General features: G+C 38.2%; 1 protein-coding gene across 5 annotated transcripts in view; it reads right to left on the reverse strand.

Annotated features, from left to right (window-relative positions):
* DENND4C (DENN domain containing 4C) overlaps positions 1 to 13,048 on the reverse strand; it is a 75,403-nt gene that overhangs the window by 15,354 nt on the left and 47,001 nt on the right. For 3 of the 5 annotated variants that reach the window (XM_063320312.1, XM_063320313.1, XM_063320316.1), the window contains 9 exons: positions 12,389 to 12,595; positions 11,556 to 11,684; positions 10,670 to 10,814; positions 10,191 to 10,337; positions 7,902 to 8,027; positions 6,974 to 7,114; positions 4,557 to 5,704; positions 2,749 to 2,929; positions 993 to 1,102 (listed from right to left, as the gene is read on the reverse strand). In XM_063320312.1, the coding sequence (XP_063176382.1) occupies positions 993 to 1,102; positions 2,749 to 2,929; positions 4,557 to 5,704; positions 6,974 to 7,114; positions 7,902 to 8,027; positions 10,191 to 10,337; positions 10,670 to 10,814; positions 11,556 to 11,684; positions 12,389 to 12,595 (2,334 nt within the window). The remainder of the gene's footprint in view (positions 1 to 992; positions 1,103 to 2,748; positions 2,930 to 4,556; positions 5,705 to 6,973; positions 7,115 to 7,901; positions 8,028 to 10,190; positions 10,338 to 10,669; positions 10,815 to 11,555; positions 11,685 to 12,388; positions 12,596 to 13,048) is intronic. The other 2 variants (XM_063320314.1, XM_063320315.1) reach the window with 2 other exon arrangements.

A 13,048-nucleotide genomic window follows, 5' to 3' on the forward strand; every position in this document is an offset into this window, starting at 1 on the left:
GAAGTCTGAAAGCATCTGAAAGTGATAACTGAAAGAGAAGCGTACTAAATCATTAGAGCACTAGGTTTGGCTGGGATAGAGTTAATTTTCTTCATAGCAGTCTTTACGGTGCTGCGTTTTAGACTGGTGACAAACTCTGTGTTGATAACACACCACCATCTTAGCTATTGCTGAACAGAGCCTTACACACCACCACGGCCTTCGATTTCTCATTCTGTCCAGAGCCCAGCCAGGAGGCTGGGGGTGGACAAGAAGTTGGGAGGGGACACAGCCAGGGCAGCTGACCTCAGCTGACCAAAGAGATACTATATACCGTCATGCTCAGTAGTAAAACTGGGTGTTGGGGGGGGGCGGGGGGGGGCGCAGAGGGCAGTTTTTCAAGGTAGCTGTTGGGGCATCACGGTGCTGACTGATTGCCTTTGCGTCACTTGGGGTTTTTTTGTTCTCTCCGCGCCCCACCCACCCACCCCCGTTTTTTGTTTTGCGTTGGTTTTTTTCTCCTCAATTTACTTATTAAAGTGTCTTTATCCTGACCTTCAAGCTTTTTTTCTTGCTTCCGCCCTTCCAATTCTCTGACCCATCCTGATGACGGAGGAGTAAGCAAGTGCCTGGGTGAGGTCTTAGATGCTAGATGTGGTCAACCCACCACAATTGTTTAGTAACAACACATAATTTTCATAAAAGGGAGGAAAAAAAAAGTTTGAAAGGAAAAAAAAAAAATAAACCTCATTTCCTCTCTAATTTCTGTCTTATTTCAAGTTTTGACCCTTCCCTCAATTGTATCTTCTCTCTATATATGAGTAATATATAAAAGCATTTAACACGCTTTTTTTTAAAGCTACCCCGAGCTAAAACTATCCAGCATCTTTACAGTAGAAACATGGAAAAGAATTTTTTTGGAAAATCCAACCACAACCCAACTAAACAGGTAATTAATCCATACTGTAATATTGAATATTTATATGTGTCATCTATGAGTTTATTAATCTTACCTCCATTGCATAGTTCTGGAAAATGCTGGATAAGCTAGTATTATGTGAAGAGCTGTGCTCCGACTTCTCAGAATCTAGAACTTTCATACTTCTTGGGAATGAAACTTCACCTGTACAGAAAGAGTCGTTTGGGTCTTGTATTCAAGGAAAGACTAACTCATCCATTCCCAAAGAAAATCCTTTCTGTTTGACCAAGATAGAAAATTTTTCCAGAAGTTCTCCAAACATATGTGTAGCTCTGTAACTACACTGATATATAGGTAAATATCAATTTTGAGATTAACGTTTCGAAGTTATTTTTATCTATCACAGACAGGTAAAAGAAAAAAAAAGCATCAGTGACTAAAACCTTAAAATACAAAAAAAAGAATAAAGAGTGGTAAAGAGCAGTAAGATTGTTCAATATACATATTCTAAAAAGTGGTTTAAGATTTGTTGAATGAAACATCCCTATGTAAATGGCAAACAGAAGGATAGTACCAGGAAAGACACATGATAACGAAATACTCCATTACTGTGCTTAAGTTCTCCCTGGCTAACATTGCTGTAAAACAAAAAATATTTCTTTGGTAAGGCTGGGGTTTAGGGTTATGAGCTCTCCCCAGGAGAAGGGGAAACAGAGTTGGAAAATATTTACCAGAAGGAAATGGCTGGAATCAGTTTTAGGAAGGAAAACCATCAGCATTACTTCCTCTGACAAGACAAGTCAATCTTTCTTGTTCAAAAAATCACTACCAGAGTCCCCTTGTCATACAGAAGGCTCCTCTGCTTCTTCAGCTGAAGTTGATGCTTGTGAACAAATTTTACAGATCCTGTTGATGATGGCTGCCACCCTTTAGAGTTAGTTATTATAACCCTCATAACTAACTGGAACTACAAGATATCTCGTAAAGATTTTGCTAGACAGGGCCAGCTTATGTCCAGTCCGCAAGATAGTTCTTCATCTCTTGATGCAGATGGCTTTACAATATTTGCATCATTAAAGTACTGCAAAGACAGCTAAACCTAACCCCCAGCTGGTTAAGCAACATATTTTTTTCTCAAAATAAGAATAAAATCCAATTGAATCAAATCTGAACTGAAAATGATTAGATTTACTTCACCCAGTTTTAGAACCGGGAAGGGGAGAGGGGACAGACAAAAGGACAATTTAGGAATAGGCATATATTCATCAAGTATTTACCTTCACAACTTCAAATCATGCATGCATCCAATACCTCTTACTCCACAGTAAAGCTGATGCATTTTTTGTGTGTGTTGCTTTGGTTTTTTTTGTGGGCTTAGGGGTGTGGGGTTGATTCTGTTTGGTTGGTTGGTTTTGGTTTGTTGGGGTTTTTTCCCCTCAAAAGATCCGCCTCTGTTAGTTATGCAGCTATTTGCAGTTCTTGAACATTGCTCTGCTTTTCTGTATTAATATTTCAAGAACCTTCAGGGTATTACGACTTTACATGAATAAGCAGGTGTTCCTGGCTATAACTAGTTAAGAATCTTCCTATTACATACACAGAGGAAGTATTTTCACATTTTTATCAAGTTTTTATACATTCAACCAAGAGAGAAGCATTAGCTATTTGGCAGTGCAGAAGAAGTGTATTGAATGGAAGTAAAAATTTGCTAGTACTTATTTTAAGAGCTTGAAATAATTTTAGATTACTGTAGCTTCCACTGTTATGAATGATTTCATGTGTAACAGTTTTCCCTGTTTGTTCTATTATAAACAAGTTACAAGGGGGAAACAAAACCAAAAAAATCTCACCTGCACTGTAATGTTGTCTTCCTGCATCTCCACTGCTACTGCTACTGCCAAGACTAGTAGTGCTCTGTGCAAGCTCGTTCGTCATTAGCCCTGGGACTCCAGTTCTTGATGACAGATTATCTCCTAAAATACTATCTTCAAAACCAGCAGGGAAGTTGAAGTCTGGTCGATTGTTTTCTTCCTTTAATAAAAGAAGAAGAAAATTAGCATTTTGGAGTACTTCCAGATCCATTATTTGACTTCCATCTTTATCCTACTAAATCAATAATTAAAGTAGCAGATTAAGACAAAATCCTGATGTAAAAATTATTAGATTTAAGATAAATATATTCAACCCCAAAAAGAGCAGATAGTGGACAAACCACAAGGATATTGAAAAAATGAAATCCTTCAGCAGTGAAAATACTTAGCTGAGAATCAAACTGAGTGACAAAGAGACAGGGATATAAACAACTTCTTTACAGGAGAAACAGGAAAAATTACGCAGAAATTGTGATTTGGCAGACATTACACAAAATTAAGGGATTATCAGAAAAAAGATCCAAGTTAAAGTTGTATTTTCAGAAATGAAGACAGGAATACATACCAGCTGACAGGCTGCAGCAATAACACAGACACTAAGACACAGGATGTGACAAAGTATAATAATTAGGATATTAAAAAAGGGAAGTTGCAGAAATAAAGAAATGAGAATGAAAAGATCCTTGAAAGAAATAAAAATAAATCACATTCAGGGAATTATGATGTGCCATTAAACAAAATCGTAGGGAATGGGTCAGTATAATAGAAAGGCACACAGGAAAACCTAGATCACAGGAAAAAAGACTCAGGAAACCAGTGAGTTTTCATTGTCACAGGCAAAATCTAGCTAAAAAAGAATTAAGAAAAATGTTTGTGGGTTTTCTTTTTAATTTATTTAATGGAAAGAACCCTATTAGTAACGTAAGTTAAATTTGTTTCACGCAGAAATAAAGTCGGACAGCTATCTTCCCCTTTCCCACCTTTTATGGAGGTTGGGGGAAACAGAGGGAGAATTCAAAAAAGGAAACAAGAAGCTATCTTAACAGCCTCAAGAGAGGAGACAGAAGACCCTTACAGCCAAACACCAGATCAAGGGGGTTAACTGGATCAAGCAGAGGCCTTTCTAAGAGAGAAAACTGTGTTTGGAGGCACAATAACAAGACGTATATGGAAAGGAGGAAGTTATAATATTCATCCCTCCATCTCCTTTTTCATTCATGTCATTATACTCTGAAATGTTTTAGTATGAAAAAGACTCAGTTAATCTAGCGTGCTCACACAAGAACCATAACGTTTAGTTTCCAAATTCCTGACAAGTGAATTTACTAGATCTCAGCCTGTCCTTTGCTACTTTCAACTTTAATCCTCACCAACCAGACTTCTTAGGTTTGTGATCTGGTTTCACAACCTTCTCTTAATTTTTTAAAAATAAGACAGGCAATATGATATCATTTAAGATGACAGAATTTTATTATAACTAGGGCTTTTTGGTGCAGTTTCCTTAGATATAAATGAAAAGATAAGTAGCTAAACAATTAAATGGGAGAGGAATGTTGGGAACAAAAAGTCAAAGTTTAAGTTTACTGCATCAAGACCATTTAATTTGCTTTTGTCTGAAAAGTGGTTTTTTTAATGACAGAGGAAAACTCCACCACACATAAAATACAATTTTTATTAGCTAATAAAAGTAAATAAAAAACACCATCCTGTGAAGCAATCTTCCAGACACAGAAGCTACCCCTCTTAACTTTGTCTCCCCAAATTTTTTCATACTGAAAAACACTTGCCTCATCATCTGAGTAACTATACGCTGAAGTTACAACTCCCCACATCTTACTGGCCACATTGGCAGCCTGCTTCATGCCTGATTTCAGAACATCCATTTTTGGTCCAGACAGTATATTGTCTAACTTCAGATTGGATAAAGTTGTTACGACAGATCCTAACGAGCCATGTGGAGAAGAACGACCCAGTCCTGTCAAAGATGAAGACCGCTCCTTTTGAACTCGTGGATGGGTTTGTTGCTTTGGTCGTCCAGTGAATGTTTTGGATCTGGAGACAGAAGGACTTCTACGATTTTCACAAGACTTGGGAGATGGCAGGATGGGATCCAAAGGTAGGCTTGACCTCCTTTCTTGGGAGTGACCAAGTGTACCAGAGGCTTCTGCTTCCCTCTCTGGCTTGTGCAGTTCCATGCTGGGAAAGTTACTACCCAAGGGATTCTTCAGATTCATGTAGCTCTCTATTTCATCTGCCAAATTACGTGCTGCAACTGGTGATACCAACTTTTCCTCAGGTTCTGGATGCCTCGGTTGTGTGCTGTCAGTAGCCAGCAAAGATAATGGGTCCAAGCCTACTTCAACATCTTCCCTTTCAATAGGCTTAACTACCCCATAAAAGCTATTCCTTTTAGTAGTTGCATCTTTGGATTCTGTTTTCTGGTTTTTGGACTCGGCTGACTGTTCAAGGTTCACATCTTCCACTGTGGTCATGTTTTCATCTCTTCCATTCTCAAGATGCTCCTGCCCTTCCCCAGGTTCTTCCAGCACTGGTGAAGACCTATGTTCCAATTCCCAATCACTCTCAGTCACACAACTCCAAGTGCCACTTATGCCAGAAACCTGCTGGTCAATGATACGTTCAAAGCTGTGGGATTTATTCATATGACAGGGTGAAGTTTTGGCCCCAGAAAAAGCTGCTGTTAGGATCTTGGCATCTGCTCCCATCATTATCGCTATTTCTTTAGAATGCAAGTCCAAGCTGCCTTTTTTCAGCAGCATTCCCGCTCTGCTTTCACTGCTGAAACTGCAGCTTCTCTCTGAAAACAGTTTCTGCCTCTTCTGTCCTTTTTCACTTGTTTTCTTAGGAGAAACATCACCAAAGACTACATCTTCAACTGAATCCTGAGTTATGAACAGTGGGCTAGAACCAGTTTCTAAAAGAGAAAAGGCATTAATATGGTATCCATAGCCACCAAAAATGTTTATTTCCTGAAATCATGTGAAATCTCCTTATCTGCTAACTGGTGAGAAGACTGGGAGCCCCACAATCTCGAGTTATCCATTAGTCCATTAATCCACTAGTATTAATGAGATATTTAACTGGCTGCAAAGGCATCCAGCAGATCAAAAGTCACCTATCTTTTGAGTCCTTGATGTCAAAGCCTTTTATGGCTTCTACCTCCTTTCCCTGTGCCAATACCCAGTAGAGAGTAGGTAATACACCCACGAACTAAAGGAAAGTACAATTAAAAGTAAAGATTGCTATATTTTTTTCCTCCTAGAGCTATGTCCACAGATCTATACACCAAACTGCATAGTTCATTCTGGTTCTGAAAAAATCCCAACTATCATGTGTGTCTGCACAACACAGAAGCATTACTTTGTTTATGACACAACCATATTTAGAAAAAGCTAATTAAATTTAGCATATGGAAGATATAAACTAATCTTATAAATATTCCCATGTCCTGAGGGGGACAGGGAATATTTATTGCCTAGGAAGTTGTGTTAGCTAGGCAAAAATCTCCATAACACCAGGAATCCTAGTATAGTAGGATCCCAACAGAGGGCCCGATGTACCATATCCACTGCTGGAGGATGTTTGAGTCTCATGTCAACGGCTTCTTGGCTAGTCATCCGCTCTCTCAGTTGCCAGAAAGCTTCCAGGCAACTTCTTGTCTGAGACTCAATTCTTTGTTATCAAGCTACACTGAAGCTAGACTACATTGCCTTAGTCAAGGACAGGCACAAAGGGAGAAAAAAAATGAGCCCTGAGATTTTATATATCGTTAAGTCTTCCTCATCATAAAGCTACAGATATCCAAAGACAACATGCATTGTTGCCAGGTTATACACTGGCAGTGCAAGCCACAGGAATAATGAGAATTGTCCACGGTCAGCGAGGTTTAGGTGACAAAATCAAGAGTAGACACCCTAATTCTCTTGGTTTTCTAGTACATTACTGAAACACTCTCAGTATGGGACAGGGAAAATTTTTATTTCAAACTACTCAACAGTGATTTTCAACCTTAGAATCCACAGGTTCCTTCACCTGCAAAGGATAATGGTGGAAAGCAGACGTTGTGCGACATATCTGCACCTCAAATAGAAAGTTGGTTTCTTTTAACAGCATGAAAAAGATTGCAAAACTCTACAGCACAAGATCAGGATTTTAGCAACCTCTGTTTCACCCAGTGACTCACCACCACAGCTCTTCCTTCCACTGCTATCAAAAATGCCAGATGGAACTTTCACAATACTGTTACCCCAAGCAGGTGGTTCTGTTGGACTATGGGTTTCTATATTCAGCTGTTGCTTTTCATCAGATTTCTCAGTACAAACCTCTACAAGAAAGAGAATGTGAACTTCAGTTAATCTAACTAAATAATTTCATTTGCACTGTTATGGAAAATAACAACTCAAACACTGTTTCCTCATACAATTACAACCTAAAAGACCAGTCCTACTAGGTACTGAGCATTTCCTGGAAATAATACCCAGACAGATGACAGTAGACAGTATTATGCAGAGAGGGCATATGCCAATTTCTTCCTTTGGTATTTTTTCAACTAACCAAACTAGAACAGGAACTCTGCACAGTTCTCAGATTTTCATGCAGGCCTATTTATCTAATGACAGCTTTAGAAGCCCTAACTCACATTAAGGATATAGTTACACAGATATGAAACAGATTCATTAATGAGAAAGACAAAATATAGACAAACTAAAGCAAAAATCTGGATAGAAGACTGGTGATGACCATATTTTTTACAGCTGGGAAAAGTCTGTAGGAAAAAGTAGTGCCCTTTATTAGGTCAACTGGTACAGCTAAAAAAATGGTCACGTTTTCAAACATACAAATGAGAGGAACGGAATACAAAATACTGTGTGCCCCAGCATTTGCCCCTTTTTTCCCATCTACATTAAATTAGTCTAATAAGAGGCTATTTCTACCTATATGTATTCCACCGCTATTATCTAGGGCACAAAAGTAGTCCACCAGATTTCATACAATTATAGTTTGACCTTGGCAACACTATGAATTCAATACTTTAAGTATTTGTGGTAGTCTAATGCATGAAGCAGATTTATTATGAAAAGCCTTCAACAATGTAAACACGCATACTTAACCTCCTATTAGGTCTTCAGCTGTAGAAGAAATATCTTTCTCTACTTGTATGTCAGTCACATGAAGGCTATCCCCATCATCTCTTAAAAGTTCATCCTTGGATCCGTAGCCCTGGTCTGACTGACCACCTGTTTGAAGGAATACAAACACATGCCTCAGATTTATTTTTCTTTCCCATATTTGTTTTTCGATGAGAAAATAAAAGAACTGAAATTAATTTGTTTCGCATTTTGTTTTGCCAGAAAAGTTCATAGTAAGATCACCAAAATGCCCAATCTGTCCACAGATCTACTTGGTGATGGTGACAGCAGAGATAATTAGGCTATACAATCCAAATTTACTTTTCTAATGATTATATTAAATACAAGTTATTCCCCCAGGAACACTATAGTGACTAACTACTTTTAATGCACTTCATCTCCTTTCATTCCTTTCGCTTCTCATTAGCACGAAATGTTTCATTGCTGGGCAAGCTAAATTCTCAAATGCATCTACAAAATAAAGTTGGACAAGCGCAACCGTAATTGAGCAAGCTTCTAACAATGAATACATCCCTGAAAATAACTGTACCATAAATTGTGCTACATCTTTGTGCCATAGTGCAAAGTATAAACGTGTAATAGAATAAAGTAAGAATCTAAACATTTTTAAAAAGTCTGTTCCTCTAGGATACCAGTTAAACTTGACAGCTGTAACTCACTGTTTTTTTTAAACAATAGAATAGTTTACAGTGGTCCAAAAAATCTGCCATAGGAAACAATCCAGAAAGACACTATTTTCTTTGGTATTTTTCTCTGAAGTGCTGCTGCATATGCAAAAATACTACATGGGACATATGGCACAGCAACATGTTAAACAGCATTATTATATGCCTTAGAGTACCTATTGGAATACATGACAGTATTTAAAACCATCAAAATGTAAGTTACTGAGTGTGAAAGGTATTAGGAAGCTCCATAAAACTCAAGTGACAGATATAATTTATCTACAATACATATTACTGCTGTTTATTTTACCAACAAAGAGCAAACATGTAAAAAAGAATTTAATTTAGAAGTCTGAGCAGCCATCAATTATTACATTTGGCTACTATATTAAAAACCTTTTCTACAGAAAAGCAAGTTCTGATATTCCTTGGTCCTTATTTTCTATCATCATTTCAATAATGTTAGTATCCTTGCTTTGCACAGAAGTGAAAACACCCTATCAATAAATGGGTGAATTACCTGCAGAAGTAACATTCAAGGGTAGAAATAATGCACACGTGCATCTAAGGCTTCACACCATATAAGTCTGCACCCCACACCGTGAGAGCCAAGGACAAATGCGGCACCCAAGAGACAGCAAAGAGCAAAAGGCAGAGCAACAAAGAGCAGAGAGAAGGGAAGTTCAGTAATCCAGGCAAGCATATCAGATGAAGCAAAGGAATCAGACTCAAAGTTCTCTTTACAGAAGGGCTCAAGATATTAAAAACATGAAGAGTGCGCAAGAACCATCTGTACATTAAGTTTTGAAGTACATACAGAATGGAAGTTTAGTTGAGACTATGCACAGGTAGAATGTAATCAGTACTAAAGCAGATACGAAGAACCATGAATTTTGTCTTGCCATCTCAAGTGATTAACTTCCTGTGCACTCATTTTACTCCAGTTTGTCTAGAAGAGTGCACACCATGTTTAAGGCAGAATTTTTCTCGAGCTTATCACCTGTTTTCCCATTTGCAGGTTATCTCATAAAGACTATATGACAAGGTTCTGATAATTTCTGTATTTATTTCCAAGTTTAGCAACTATTATGAAAAAGCTTGAATATGTCCTTTAAAAGCATAGTTTACTACAACCAAACATAACATACTAATTCCAGGAATGCTAACTAGGCCTTTCTAGGTTACCATCAAGGAGCAACATTTTAGTGTTGGCTTCTAATCACCTCAGCAACTCAACTATGAAAAAACGACAATATGCAAAAATTGAATAGGCTCATACGTTTGAGGCTTCATATCTTTTCTGATGACTAGCACAAAAAGCAAGTTCGTAAGACCAGCAAGACATTTATTTTAACATGACAGTACTTCTGCTATGGATCACTCTAAACTAAAGCAGCATCATCTATGGTAGAGTAATATTGGACAAAAGAGCATATTTCTTTTTCTTTACATAGTTTAACTCCATGCTTCGCCTCTACAGCCTCAAGGGCGTAAGGTGGTGGTTGAGGAGGGCAAATCAACAGGAGACTAGAAAATTTACCCTTTTGAGGGACTGTTAGTAGTGAAACCCAGCAGAATCTAGTACCTGTGCTAGAGTGATTATCAATGGAATCAAGCCTGACTAAGTCACTGACGAAGAGAGTGTGCTCCCCACTGTTAGCATCATTAGAACTATCCACGCTACCATGGCTCACCATGTCCCCATCACTTCCACCCGTGGCACTCCGCAGAGCTAAAGACATGAACGAGAGCTGGTTAGTAAGAGAGGATTTAACTTTTCAGGTTTTTAAACAAATCTAACCTCTTCAGACAACAGCAAATACTTTTGCTTGAACACATAAAATAAGAATATGAAATTCTAGCAACAGAATTCAGGTAATTAATTCTTCAGTGTGTGGAAGACATTATAAGACTGTTTCAAGCATCAAGTTGGCAATTATCACCTTTTATACACTTAAGGAAAAATTTTCAACTTGTAAAAGCCACAGTGTTAGCTGCAATCCCTCAGAAAGCATGTCATGCTCTTGTTCAGCAGAAATAAATCCATTTCAACTAACTTATTACCTGATATCACAGGTACTCGTGGGCTCTGCGTTGATTTCTTTAAGCACTGCCTAAATTGTGCTGTGCCACGAACTACATTTCGTACCTTTGTCCACAGGAATATGCCACTACGGTTACTGCTAGGCCAAGGAGACTCTAAAACCGCCTACAGAAAGAGACAATAAATAGCAAACAATAACAAAAACAGTAAGAAAGTTACGCTAAGAAACACACTACAGTAAGAAGCTTTTCTTTCCATGCTCAAAAAAAGGCGTTTCCTGTCGATCATGTGAAGGAAGACAAATATTTGAGTTTTTATGAGCTGTTCCTTTTTATCCCACAGCTCTGGAGACAACAGCTGAGTAACAGCAAACAATGGATCAAGATTTCTGTAAGTGAACAAGGTGGGGTTTGTTCTTATCTATATACTTCGGTAGCAACAGAAGACCACAGTAGCACCTCTTTTTATATTACTTTACATAGTTTACTAGGAAGTTTCATCAGAATATTACAGGAATTTGGAAGCAAGGGAAAGAGGAGAAGGCTACTTCAACTACCCTAATTCCGGCCTTCATCCATCTTGGATCCTGCTGCCTTAAAGGATACACCTAGGAACAGATGGTTTTGACATGGAAGTACTAGACAAGTTCCAAAATTTGGAAATGGAAACACTATAAAATATATATTTCAACAGAATTTTTGGTTACCCAAACAGCACAGGAATGTGAACTTAACAGCTTAAAACCACACAGTGTAGATCCAGTGAAATGGAAGCATGCCAAAATGATTGCTTGCCCAACAGAATCAGCAAATCCAAGTGAAGAGCTTAAGAAACAATTTACAAAACACGCTACAGGCCAAGTAGAATGACAACAACAAGAGAGACGGTGGTCAAGACTTCTCTTACCTTATTGTAATAACCATAGGTGATGGCATTTGGCTGTATTCCAGCATTTTTCATCTCAAAGAGGACTCTCACGGCCTGAACAGGCTGACCCCACAGTCCACAGAGCTGCATTACAACTCTGTAGCAGACCTGACAAGACAAGGAAATGCATAAACGGGCTGATGACAAGGATTTTGAAACAGATTAAGCTCTTCTCTGATTTCCAACATTTACACATGTAAAGGGGAAAGCCATGTGACAGCAGCTACTCAGTCCATAACACTCAACAGCCAGAAGATGGAGCAAAAATTAAACAGGAAACCACATGAGCTGAAATAACATCAGCAGTCACATTGTTGAGAATGCTGAATTTTTTTCCACTCGGCTCTTCTGTTTGCGAAATAAAGGAGGGAAGGAAACACCCACGCAAAAAGCAGGATAACTTGCTGCTGTATGCCTGCAGATACTATTGAGAGAATGGTATGCTGCATACAAACACACTGCACCTTCAGTTCAGTAAGGCTGTAAAACATTAATTCAAAGTGCATTTAAAAACTTAAATGCACCAGAGTGCATTTAAGAACTTTTCTCGAAGTAGTCTGGGAGAAGACTAGCAACACTAAGTTGGAGTACTTGACCCAGCTGATACTACATTGGTGATGAAAAAAGGAAATTAATTTCTAGTTGCCCTACTTAAGCAGGCTTCTTTGAGATCATCTCAAGGTGGCTTTCAAACAGGTTAAACTGTTAAGTATGCTTAACCTGGTGCTAGCGGTGAAATACACTATAGTTGCACCTTGCCTTCCATTACATGTTTATGGTAATGTTTGTGGTTTTGTTTTATTCACACTTGCCTCATCCAGTGGTTCCACATCAGTTTTCCTCATTTTAATGAGAACATCATATGCCTGCTGCAGTGCTTTGACTTTGGGATGTGCAACTCTGATGTAGGCTGGCAGACAAATAAACCATAGGCTGTAACTATGACTGAAGAGACACTTAGCCCACTGGGGGGGGCTTACGTAACACTTCTTGGCTAATTTATGGGCTGTTTTTATCTCCTGTAAGGGTGAAACAAAACAAAAAAGCAGACAAAAGATGTAACATCCTGAATTTAGAAGCCCTTACTAACTCAGACAACTGGCTTCTTAAAATTGAGCATTTAATAACAACAGGCAAACATTCAACTGAAGCTCCGTTCTTACACTCTCTTGTTACACTTATTACACTCTCTTCTTACACTCTCTTGCTCTCTGCAAGCAAAAACTAGCATCAGAATTAATCGTCCTTTTTTCTCCCCCCTCCCCATTCAAGCATTCATTTTATTTTTTTTTCTGTTTTATATTACAGTCTAAAGCTTAAAAATGGATTTGACAACAAACTGTAATCTCAGATGCTAATTTGTTTGTTTGTTGCCTTATTTTTCTTTCTTTTGCAAGTGTTGATTCTCAATAGTTACGAAGACCTAACCTCTAATAACATTAACGTAGTAGAAATAGGCAGTGGCAATTTTA

The sequence above is a fragment of the Chroicocephalus ridibundus genome, chromosome Z (genome assembly GCF_963924245.1).
Source record: "Chroicocephalus ridibundus chromosome Z, bChrRid1.1, whole genome shotgun sequence".
In the NCBI taxonomy this organism is placed as follows: domain Eukaryota; kingdom Metazoa; phylum Chordata; class Aves; order Charadriiformes; family Laridae; genus Chroicocephalus; species Chroicocephalus ridibundus.